Source organism: Malus sylvestris, chromosome 11 (genome assembly GCF_916048215.2).
Source record: "Malus sylvestris chromosome 11, drMalSylv7.2, whole genome shotgun sequence".
Lineage (NCBI taxonomy): Eukaryota > Viridiplantae > Streptophyta > Magnoliopsida > Rosales > Rosaceae > Malus > Malus sylvestris.
The window spans coordinates 11,018,884-11,031,217 of record NC_062270.1 but is presented as its reverse complement, the minus strand read 5'-3'; the positions used below and the strand labels follow the sequence as shown (position 1 = coordinate 11,031,217).

At 43.4% G+C, this 12,334-nt stretch overlaps 1 protein-coding gene and 1 long non-coding RNA gene across 6 annotated transcripts in view; both read right to left on the bottom strand.

The window, feature by feature from the left end:
• LOC126588989 (E3 ubiquitin-protein ligase RSL1-like) overlaps positions 1–12,334 on the bottom strand; it is a 32,133-nt gene that overhangs the window by 17,131 nt on the left and 2,668 nt on the right. For 2 of the 4 annotated variants that reach the window (XM_050254155.1, XM_050254156.1), the window contains exon 4: positions 1,194–1,855. The exons of 1 other annotated variant lie outside the window; for it this stretch is intronic. In XM_050254155.1, the coding sequence (XP_050110112.1) occupies positions 1,194–1,855 (662 nt within the window). The remainder of the gene's footprint in view (positions 1–1,193; positions 1,856–12,334) is intronic. One more of the 4 variants, XM_050254159.1, reaches the window with a different exon arrangement.
• LOC126588990 (uncharacterized) lies at positions 6,993–12,325 on the bottom strand. Of its 2 annotated transcripts, none has more exons than XR_007611684.1 (3): positions 10,718–12,325; positions 9,486–10,622; positions 6,993–7,693 (listed from the first exon to the last, which is right to left on the bottom strand). It is a non-coding gene; the product is annotated as an uncharacterized LOC126588990 (long non-coding RNA). The 2 variants fall into 2 exon arrangements; XR_007611683.1 differs by having other exon boundaries at positions 9,486–10,781; positions 10,913–12,325.

The window sequence follows — 12,334 nt, the reverse complement described above, 5'->3', positions numbered from 1 at the left end:
AACTCTAAAAAAATTTGAAAACAAACGAAAAAAACTTGCATAAATCGATTCATGCTTTAGTTAGAAGATTCAAAACTTCAAAATCATCATCCATGGATCAAAAAGAGCTTGTTTTTCTTTATGAGAGCTCTTGGTTTTAGCCAAGATGAACGGAAGATAAAGATTGCTAATGATAGGGTTTAATTATTGAGTGTGAGTTTATTGATAAATTTTAATTTTATTGTAATATCATTTTGTACTTGATAGCAATTATGCAATATGGTAAAAAAGACAATTTAAAATTAAAATTTAACTATTCACGTTTTAGCAGTTGAATTTGACTTTCACAACAAGTAAATCTTCTATTTTATAGCTATTCACGTTTTCTATTGCACGTATTACTAAAGAAAACTTGCTGAAAAAGCCTTACAAAATAAAAGAGTAGGATTCTCTCTCCCTTTCATTCCTATTTAAACAGTTACGATTAAATCGAGTCAACATTTTGTTTGAATTTTTTATATAGAGAAAAAGACAAAAAGAAAAGTGTGAAAAGAAATGACGGATAATGATGGTAATAGGAGAAGAGAGAATCTTACTCTCAAAATAAAAGCTTTTTTTCCAATATAAAAGCTCTTTATGTACTCTGCTTCCTTTTATCTCCCAATTCTTTTCTATTTTTTCATCTCTGTTGAATGAGGAACCTCTTTGTGAGGATCTCGGAAATTCTCAAATCGTGTCCGTTTATCGTACATCGTGCGACCATAAATCATTTTAAATACTTTTATTTATAATTAAATATGAATAATACATGATGAAAACTGACCGCACGATATACGATAAACGAACACGATTTGAAGATCCTTAGGACTCTCACAAAGAGGATCCAGAGAGGGTCCTCATTCGACCATTTCCTCCCTCTCTTATGTACTAAAACAAGTCAAACCGGACGGATCAAACAGAAACCCTCATGGACAAGCAATTGAGAACAAAAAGAAACAATTTGTTGATACTTCAAACACCATTTTTTTGCCCCTTCTGCAGGTTACTTCGTACAAAGAATACCAGCCATATTTTTGTTCATCAGTAATAATCTGAGTTAGAGTCGTAGCAGTCACTGTCGCGGTCGCAGCCAAAGTCACAGTACTCTTCATCTTCCTCATATCCGTCACCAAAATCAGTATCATTTTCCGCATAAAAGTTCTCAACTTCCTGACCTTGCTCCAACCATTCATCCTGAACGTCCTCTCGAACCTCTTTCTCATGAACTTCATCTTCATAGCATTCGCAGTCAGAGTCACAGAACTCCTCATCCTCCACACATTCTTCATCAAGATCTCTACCATCTTCAGCAGGCAAGATATTATTCTCTTCCTGAACCTCCTCCTCCCCGCTTTCATCTTCAAATCCTTCCTCTTCATATTCATAGTCAGAGTCCCAGTACTCCTCTTCATCTTCCTCATATTCGTCACCAAAATCTATATCATTTTCCGCATAGAAGTTCTCATCTTCCTGCCCTTGCTCCAACCATTCATCCTGAACATCCTCTCGAACCTCTTTCTCATGAACCTCATCTTCATAGCATTCGCAGTCAGAGTCACAGAATTCCTCATCTTCCTCGTATTCTTCATCAAGATCTCTACCATCTTCAGCAGGCAAGATATGCTTCTCTTCCTGAACCTCCTGCCCACTTTCATCTTCATATCCGTCTTCTTCTAGGCCTTCATCCTCAACTTCACCTTCATATTCATCTTTCTTCAACTCCTGAGTATCACTATCTCCGTCAAACAAGATATCATCTTCAAACAAAACTGGGCATAAACATGCTCCCATGTAGTCCGTAGACTGTCCACAGTCATAGCAAAACCAAGGAGCATGTCTGCAAAAGCAAAAACAGCAAGAACATGATTACCGAAATGACATAAGCATAGTTACTTGCAAACTAAGTGAAAAGATCTTCGATAGATTTCAATTACGATAAGCATAATACCGAGAAAAATGCAGATCTCAAACAATGGTACAGTCTGAAACACACACAACACACAAAACATTATAAAACATATTCACTATCCTAGTGTGTCCACCGTAATCATCAACTGTCCGTTCTGTCCTGTGACGTTATTTATGAGCTCAATTATGGCAGTGCAGGCTTTTTTCACTGTATGTTCTCCTTTCTTTACAATAATTAAGAGATGGAAAAACCTTGTGAACAAGCAGTTGAGAATCAAAATAAAGAAATTCGATTTATACTTTGCACAATATATTGACATAAATATTATAAAATATAACTCCGCCGTGTAAGTTTATCTTACATTGCCGGTCCCAAGCCCGGATAAAGGAGGAGGGGGAGGGCGTCAGGTAGTCGACAGCCGGCACTCCATGATCACGTCGAATCCTTATGAAAATGAATCCAGAACGAAATCGCGCTAAAGCTAGGGCGTCACCCGTAAGTGGCGCGCTGTGTGGCCCGAGCACAGTGATAAGTGAGCAAGGGTCGCTGTATCTCCATCGGCACCCGGATGCAGTGTTAAATGAGCAAGGGGGCTATAGAAACTTCTTTTCGAACGACTCCACTCAAAGTTGTTTGGGAGCATATGCTCCTATCAACTTTACACGGGACACACAAAAGAAGTACTTTGATCCTATTAGACGGGGAAGGGTGAAGAAGCTAGGACAGAAGGGTAGAGTTCAAGAGAGCAAAATGCGTTTAGGAACGTGGAATATAGGAGCCTTGACGGGAAAATCTATGGAAGTAGTAGAAGTTATGGTGAGGAGAAGGATAAATATTATGTGCCTACAAGAAACTAAGTGAGTTGGTCGTAAGGCAAAGGGTCTAGAAAACTCAGGGTTTAAACTATGGTATTCGGGCACAAATAGAACGAGAAACGGTGTTGGCATCATCGTGGACAAGACCTTGACACAAGATGTTGTAGATGTCAAGAGGGTAGGAGATAGAATCATGGCAATCAAGATTGTAATAGGACAAGAACTTATCAATGTGATTAGTGCGTACGCACCTCAAGTAGGGTTGGATACGAGTTCGAAGGAGAAATTTTGGGAAGACCTTGGAGACTTGGTGCAAGGAATTGCTCAGACGGAGAAGTTATTTATAGGAGGAGATTTAAATGGACACGTGGGCAGGGAGACAGGCAACTATGGAGGTTTTCATGGTGGCCATGGTTTTGGGGAGAGAAACGAGGATGGGGAAGCTATCTTGGATTTTGCAATGGCATATGATCTCTTCTTAGCCAACACCTTCTTTAAGAAGAGAGAAGAACATGTGATCACCTACAAGAGTGGGTCGTCAAAAACACAAATAGATTTTCTTCTAATGAGGAAAAGGGATCGTATAACTTGTAAGGATTGCAAAGTTATACCAGGAGAGAGCGTGGCTAATCAACATCGCTTGTTGGTGATGGATGTACATATCAAAAGAGTGAGAAAAAAGAACAAGACTTGGAAGTGCCCAAGGACTAGATGGTGGAATCTAAAAGAAGAAAAACAAGCCATTTTCAAAGAGAAAGTAATCACCCAGTGTGTGTGGGATAGAGAGGGGGAAGCTAACCAAATGTGGGATTCCATGGCTAGTTGTATCCGAAAAGTAGCAAAAGAGGTATTAGGAGAGTCCAAGGGCTTTGGCCCACACCAAAAGGAACCTTGGTGGTGGAATGAGGAGGTACAAGCAAAGGTGAAGGCTAAGAAGGAATGTTGTAAAGCCTTATACAAGGATAAGACCGATGAAAATGGTGAAAGGTATAGAAAAGCGAAGCAAGAGGCGAAGAAAGCTATGAGAGAAGCTAAGTTAGCGGCTTATGACGATATGTATAAGCGACTAGATACCAAAGAAGGAGAGTTGGATATCTATAAACTAGCTAGAGCAAGGGAAAAGAAGACAAGGGACCTAAACCAAGTGAGGTGCATCAAGGATGAGGATGGAAAGGTTCTTGCTACAGAGAACGCGGTTAAAGACAGATGGAAAGGTTATTTTCATAATCTTTTCAATGAAGGACATGAAAGGAGTGCTTCTTTAGGGGAGTTGAGTAACTCAGAAGAGTGTAGAAACTACTCTTTTTATCGTAGAATCCGGAAGGAAGAAGTTGTTGTAGCTTTGAAGAAGATGAAGCATAGAAAAGCAGTAGGCCCAGACGATATACCAATTGAAGTGTGGAAAGTTTTGGGAGAGACAGGTATAACATGGCTCACTGACCTTTTCAATAGGATTTTGAAAACGAAGAAGATGCCGAATGAGTGGCGAATGAGCACTTTGGTGCCTATCTACAAGAATAAGGGCGATGTACAAAATTGCATGAACTATAGGGGTATTAAGCTAATGAGTCATACAATGAAGCTCTGGGAGAGAGTCATTGAGCATAGATTGAGGCAAGAGACACGGGTTTCGGACAACCAATTCGGGTTCATGCCAGGGCGCTCAACCATGGAGGCAATCTATCTCTTACGAAGATTGATGGAAAGATATAGAGATGGGAAAAAGGATTTACACATGGTCTTTATAGATTTGGAAAAAGCGTATGATAGGGTCCCAAGAGACATTCTTTGGAGGATTTTAGAGAAGAAAGGAGTACGAGTAGCATATATCTAAGCTATACAGGATATGTATAAAGGAGCAAAGACTGCCGTAAGAACTCATGAAGGACAAACCGAAAGCTTTCCCATAACTGTAGGATTACATCAAGGCTCATCCTTAAGTCCTTACCTTTTTGCGTTGGTAATGGATGAGTTAACAGGACATATTCAAGGTGATATTCCTTGGTGTATGCTTTTCGCAGACGATATAGTGTTGATAGATGAAACTCAGGAAGGGGTAAATGCAAAACTTAACCTTTGGAGAGAAGTGTTGGAATCTAAAGGTCTTCGCCTAAGCCGATCAAAGATAGAATATATGGAGTGCAAGTTCAGTGCAAATGGAGGCCAAAACGAGTTAGGGGTGAGGATCGGAGATCAAGAAATACCAAAGAGCGACCGTTTTCGTTACCTAGGATCTATCTTGCAAAAGAACGGAGAATTAGATGGAGATCTCAACCATAGAATACAAGCTGGATGGATGAAGTGGAAGAGTGCATCCGGCGTGTTGTGTGACCGCCGTATGCCACTGAAGCTTAAGGGAAAATTTTATAGGACGGCAATAAGGCCGGCGATGCTGTATGGCACAGAATGTTGGGCGGTGAAGCATCAACACGTACACAAAATGGGTGTAGCGGAGATGAGGATGCTTCGGTGGATGTGTGGGCACACGAGAAAGGATAAGATTTAGAATGAGGATATCCGGGGTAAAGTAGGAGTAGCCGAAATTGAAGGAAAGATGAGAGAAAATCGGTTACGGTGGTTTGGACATGTGCAAAGAAGACCTACTGACGCTCCGATTAGAAGATGCGACTATGGGACAGAGGTTCAGGGCCGAAGGGGTAGAGGAAGACCTAGGAAAACTTTGGAAGAGACACTAAGAAAAGACTTAGAGTACTTGGATCTAACGGAGGACATGACACAGGACAGAACACAATGGCGTTCTAAGATTCATATAGCCGATCCCACTCAGTGACTTGGATTTTCCAAGTCTCCAACCGAGAAGTTTTCCTCACTCGGGAAATTAAGGGAACACTACCTCAACCTATATGCTCCACTCACAAAGCTTCAACATACAAGCTTCAACAAAAGAAAATTCAAAGAACTTAGCGAAGAAGGCTTTGGTGTATTTAACACAATACGTTGAAATGAAGGAAAGCTTATTTATTGATATCCCCGATAAGTTACAAATATGTACATATACTTGAGTCAAAATAAACAAACAAGAGGGAGCCTTCACAAAGGTTGCTTAGGAGAAGTCTCAGCAGTCGGTAGAGCCCCAGAAAGAGAAGGCACCGGAGGGGGATCATTCGGAGCCTCAGTACTGGACAAAACCCTAGAAGGAGGAGGCATCAGAGGTTGATCATTTGGAGCTTCATCACGCGGTACAGCCCCAGAAGACGAAGGCAATAAATGCCTTTGGAACAAACCCACAAATCTCTGATGATCAAGTAAAACCTGACCATCAAATTCCTTCATCTGGTCAAGCTTCCTCTTCATGTTTGTAGCATAGTCATGTGCGAGCCGGTGCAACTGTTTATTCTCATGCTTGAGCCCTCTAATCTCCTGTTTGAGACTCATCACTTCAGCCGCCAATGATTCAACTTGGCGGGTTCGAGCAAATAGGCGTTGGGCCATATTAGACACAGAACCTGCACACTGAACACTGAGAGCCAGAGAATCCTTAACAGACAACTCATCAGCCCGTTTGGAAAGTAGTCTGTTATCTTTGGGAGTGAGAAGGTTCCTGGCCACTACCGCAGCGGTCATATCATTCTTCATCACGGAATCCCCAACGGTAAGAGGACCAGTAGGGGAGACGAAGGATGGGCGTCATATGTTGTCTGGAGAAGGCGGGGCTGCCTCTTCAACAAGGTTCAAGTCAAAACGACGGTCGGAGGGGCCAGACATTTTCAAAGGTGTTGAAGAGAGAAGAGGTCGGACAAATCAAGATCTTAGAAGTGCAAGAACGGAGCTTCTACTGGTGGATATTCAAGTGTGCTTTGGAACTTAATGTCAGCCCCTATAAAAATCTGCACTCGACGAAGCTTCAGAAATCGAAGAGGCGCCTGCTCAGAAATCGAAGAGGCGTTTGCTTTCTCAAAAGCTGGGCTGCTCAGAGACCACGAGGGTCGATCTCAGAAATCGAAGAGGCGTTTGCTTTCTCAAAAGCTGGGCTGCTCAAAGACCACGAAGGCCGATCCCAGAAATCGAAGAGGCTTGCTTTCTCAAAAGTTGGGCTGCTCAGAGACCACGAGGGCCGATCTCAGAAATCGAAGAGGCACCTACTTTTCCAGCCTTGTCATCACCTGTCACACGCACACTCAGCTTTGCGGAAATTATGGGCATTCTGTCGAAGATTTCTGGCGAAGTAGAAAGCACATGAATCGTACTGTTCAATCACCCACTTCCCACACGCAACAGTAGCTCATGGGTACCACAGATAACTTTGCCAAAGTTCTCTGACAAAGTTGAGACACGTGAAGCTTGTAGCTTCCACTACATCGCTCTGACCAAGAAGGGTAAAAGAATTGCAAAGAAACAACACTAACAAAGTTTAGACACATAAATTTTGAAGGTCTAGCTACCATATTATTACCCACAAGGGTAAAGGAACAGTACCACTGCTGGATAATTGGAAAGTCCCGATGTGTCAACCTCTGTGCTTCGTGGCAAGGTAGACTAGCAAACATGCCCAACCTTTACTCACATTCGAGAAAACACTCCCAACAAGATTGCTTGCTCCAAAATTGAAGAGGCACCGCCCTCCGAATCTCGAGAGCCAGACTCCCAACATGATTACTTTCTCAAAAATCGAAGAGAGGGTAAAGGAACAGTACCACTGCTGGATAATTGGAAAGTCCCTGTGTGTCAACCTTTGTGCTTCGTGGCAAGGTAGACTAGCAAACATGCCCAACCTTTACTCACATTCGAGAAAACACTCCCAACAAGATTGCTTGCTCCAAAATCGAAGAGGCACCGCCCTCCGAATCTCGAGAGTCAGACTCCCAACAGGATTACTTTCTCAAAAATCGAAGAGAGGGTAAAGGAACAGTACCACTGCTGGATAATTGGAAAGTCCCTGTGTGTCAACCTCTGTGCTTCGTGGCAAGGTAGACTAGCAAACATGCCCAACCTTTACTCACATTCGAGAAAACACTCCCAACAAGATTGCTTGCTCCAAAATCGAAGAGGCACCGCCCTCCGAATCCCGAGAGCCAGACTCCCAACATGATTACTTTCTCAAAAATCGAAGAGACACAGCTCTCCGAATCTCGAGAGCCAGACCCCCAGCAGGATTGCTTTCTCAAAAATCGAAGATGCATCGTTCTCCGAATCTCGAGAGCCAGATCCCCGACAGGATTGCTTGTTCGAAAACCGAAGAGGCACCACTTTCCCAACTTCAAGAGCTGGATCTCCTTGGATAAAGATTGTCTGTAATCTTCACACGCAACATCAGCTTTCCAGATACCACAGACCACTTTTTCAAAGTGCTCTGACAGAGTTAAAACATGTGAAGCTGGCAGCTCCCACTACCGTGCTATGACCAAGCAGGGTAAATGAATAGCATTATTACTTGATGTTAGGGAGACTCCTATATATGTCGACCTCCATCCCTAACGGACAGGCAGACCTGCAAAAATGCTCAACCCTTTCTCCTATCTGAGAGGGCACTCCCAACGAAGCCTTTCGAAATATTCAGCTTTCTTTCCCCCCCCCCCCGATAATACCTCTGTAAACAAGTTATACTAGAGCAAGAATATCTCATATCATCAGGGTTAAAAGCAAGAGTATCCCATATCATGCTTTTTCCCTGTCTTTTCCCTTGGCCTTGTTCTTACCTGTAAGACAAGGAGAAAGAGAGCAATCAGTCAGCACTTGGAATCAAGCTTCCAGCCAGGAACTGACTGCCTGGAACCCTTACCTGATTACTTACCTGGCATTGCTCTCGAGTACTCATCTTCAACATCTTATGCTTCCAGGGAAGATACCGCATCTGCCTGAGGAACAGATAGGGCAAGTGAGAAGGATACAAGGAAACATGTGGAGACAAGCGTAACAGCACACGTGCCGATACATCCACTACTCTGTCAAAAGCAAAAGTATCCCATATCAGTAGGGTCGAACGTACTCTAGATTTGATGGACTTGTTTTGACCCTCAAATTCTTCAGTCGGCCTTATACTCTGGAGGAAACCAGAAAACCCTCCAGCCCAGTTCAAGAATAAGCCTGTGGAAAGTTACTTCTTCAAAAGCAAAAGTATCCCATATCATCTCTTCAGAAATCGAAGAGGCGCCTGCTCAGAAATCGAAGAGGCGTTTGCTTTCTCAAAAGCTGGGCTGCTCAGAGACCACGAGGGTCGATCTCAGAAATCGAAGAGGCGTTTGCTTTCTCAAAAGCTGGGCTGCTCAAAGACCACGAAGGCCGATCCCAGAAATCGAAGAGGCTTGCTTTCTCAAAAGTTGGGCTGCTCAGAGACCACGAGGGCCGATCTCAGAAATCGAAGAGGCACCTACTTTTCCAGCCTTGTCAGCACCTGTCACACGCACACTCAGCTTTGCGGAAATTATGGGCATTCTGTCGAAGATTTCTGGCGAAGTAGAAAGCACATGAATCGTACTGTTCAATCACCCACTTCCCACACGCAACAGTAGCTCATGGGTACCACAGATAACTTTGCCAAAGTTCTCTGACAAAGTTGAGACACGTGAAGCTTGTAGCTTCCACTACATCGCTCTGACCAAGAAGGGTAAAAGAATTGCAAAGAAACAACACTAACAAAGTTTAGACACATAAATTTTGAAGGTCTAGCTACCATATTATTACCCACAAGGGTAAAGGAACAGTACCACTGCTGGATAATTGGAAAGTCCCGGTGTGTCAACCTCTGTGCTTCGTGGCAAGGTAGACTAGCAAACATGCCCAACCTTTACTCACATTCGAGAAAACACTCCCAACAAGATTGCTTGCTCCAAAATTGAAGAGGCACCGCCCTCCGAATCTCGAGAGCCAGACTCCCAACATGATTACTTTCTCAAAAATCGAAGAGAGGGTAAAGGAACAGTACCACTGCTGGATAATTGGAAAGTCCCTGTGTGTCAACCTTTGTGCTTCGTGGCAAGGTAGACTAGCAAACATGCCCAACCTTTACTCACATTCGAGAAAACACTCCCAACAAGATTGCTTGCTCCAAAATCGAAGAGGCACCGCCCTCCGAATCTCGAGAGCCAGACTCCCAACAGGATTACTTTCTCAAAAATCGAAGAGAGGGTAAAGGAACAGTACCACTGCTGGATAATTGGAAAGTCCCTGTGTGTCAACCTCTGTGCTTCGTGGCAAGGTAGACTAGCAAACATGCCCAACCTTTACTCACATTCGAGAAAACACTCCCAACAAGATTGCTTGCTCCAAAATCGAAGAGGCACCGCCCTCCGAATCCCGAGAGCCAGACTCCCAACATGATTACTTTCTCAAAAATCGAAGAGACACAGCTCTCCGAATCTCGAGAGCCAGACCCCCAGCAGGATTGCTTTCTCAAAAATCGAAGATGCATCGTTCTCCGAATCTCGAGAGCCAGATCCCCGACAGGATTGCTTGTTCGAAAACCGAAGAGGCACCACTTTCCCAACTTCAAGAGCTGGATCTCCTTGGATAAAGATTGTCTGTAATCTTCACACGCAACATCAGCTTTCCAGATACCACATACCACTTTTTCAAAGTGCTCTGACAGAGTTAAAACATGTGAAGCTGGCAGCTCCCACTACCGTGCTATGACCAAGCAGGGTAAATGAATAGCATTATTACTTGATGTTAGGGAGACTCCTATATATGTCGACCTCCATCCCTAACGGACAGGCAGACCTGCAAAAATGCTCAACCCTTTCTCCTATCTGAGAGGGCACTCCCAACGAAGCCTTTCGAAATATTCAGCTTTCTTTCCCCCCCGATAATACCTCTGTAAACAAGTTATACTAGAGCAAGAATATCTCATATCATCAGGGTTAAAAGCAAGAGTATCCCATATCATGCTTTTTCCCTGTCTTTTCCCTTGGCCTTGTTCTTACCTGTAAGACAAGGAGAAAGAGAGCAATCAGTCAGCACTTGGAATCAAGCTTCCAGCCAGGAACTGACTGCCTGGAACCCTTACCTGATTACTTACCTGGCATTGCTCTCGAGTACTCATCTTCAACATCTTATGCTTCCAGGGAAGATACCGCATCTGCCTGAGGAACAGATAGGGCAAGTGAGAAGGATACAAGGAAACATGTGGAGACAAGCGTAACAGCACACGTGCCGATACATCCACTACTCTGTCAAAAGCAAAAGTATCCCATATCAGTAGGGTCGAACGTACTCTAGATTTGATGGACTTGTTTTGACCCTCAAATTCTTCAGTCGGCCTTATACTCTGGAGGAAACCAGAAAACCCTCCAGCCCAGTTCAAGAATAAGCCTGTGGAAAGTTACTTCTTCAAAAGCAAAAGTATCCCATATCATCTCTTCTCATTTTTCTTCTCTTTATCCTTCATGCTGCCTGCAAGATAGGGAGAATGTGAACAATCAGCCGGAGCTCTGATTGCTTACCTTGTCTGTCACCTCTTTCAGCAGATCCCCTAGCTCGGCGACTTGGGGGACTCCTACTACATGGTTTGTATCGCGCTTGACCAAGCATGAAACTACAAGTAAGCTTCAAGTGAAATTGATACATTACCTTGTGCATCTCCATCAGTTACAGATACCACCCCTGGAGGGAGGAAGAGTACTTCTAGAGAAGATGCCACATCTACCTATGAGACAGATAAGGCAAGTCAAGACGATACCACACTCCGGTACTTAGAAGTTTCGTGGCTACGAGATCATTCTCCCACAATATTTCCTAATATCATTTGTACTAAATCATTCACTTGTACTCACTAAAGGAGAGCCTGAACCTATGTACTTGTGTAAACCCTTCACAATTAATGAGAACTCCTCTATTCCGTGGACGTAGCCAATCTGGGTGAACCACGTACATCTTGTGTTTGCTTTCCTATCTCTATCCATTTATATACTTATCCACACTAATGACCGGAGCAATCTAGCGAAGATCACAAAAAGTGACCGTTTTCGCTACCTAGGATCTATCTTGCAAGAGAACAGAGAATTAGATGGAGATCTCAACCATAGAATACAAGCTGGATGGATGAAGTGTAAGAGTGCATCCGGCGTGTTGTGTGACCGTCGTAGGCCACTGAAGCTCAAGAGAAAATTTTATAGGATGGCAATAAGACCAGCGATGTATGGCACAGAATATTGGGCGGTGAAGCATCAACACGTACACAAAATGGGTGTAGCGGAGATGAGGATGCTTCGTGGGATGTATGGGCACACGAGAAAGGATAAGATTGGGAATGAGGATATCCGAGGTAAAGTAGGAGTAGCCAAAATTGAAGGAAATATGAGAGAAAATCGGTTCCGGTGGTTTGGACATGTGCAAAGAAGTCCTACTCACGCTCCGGTTCGAAAATGTGACTACGGGACAGAGGTTCAGGGCCGAAGGGGTAGAGGAAGACCTAGGAAAACTTTGGAAGAGACCCTAAGAAAAGACTTGAGTACTTGGATCTAACGGAGGACAGGACACAAAACCGAGCGCAATGGCGTTCTAGGATTCATATAGCCGACCCCACTTAGTGGGAAAAGGCTTTGTTGTTGTTGTTGTAAATATTATAAAATATGTTCCGAACAGAGAAAATTTGAGGGAAGGCCTCTTTAGAGAGGGGGATGTTAGAACATTATGA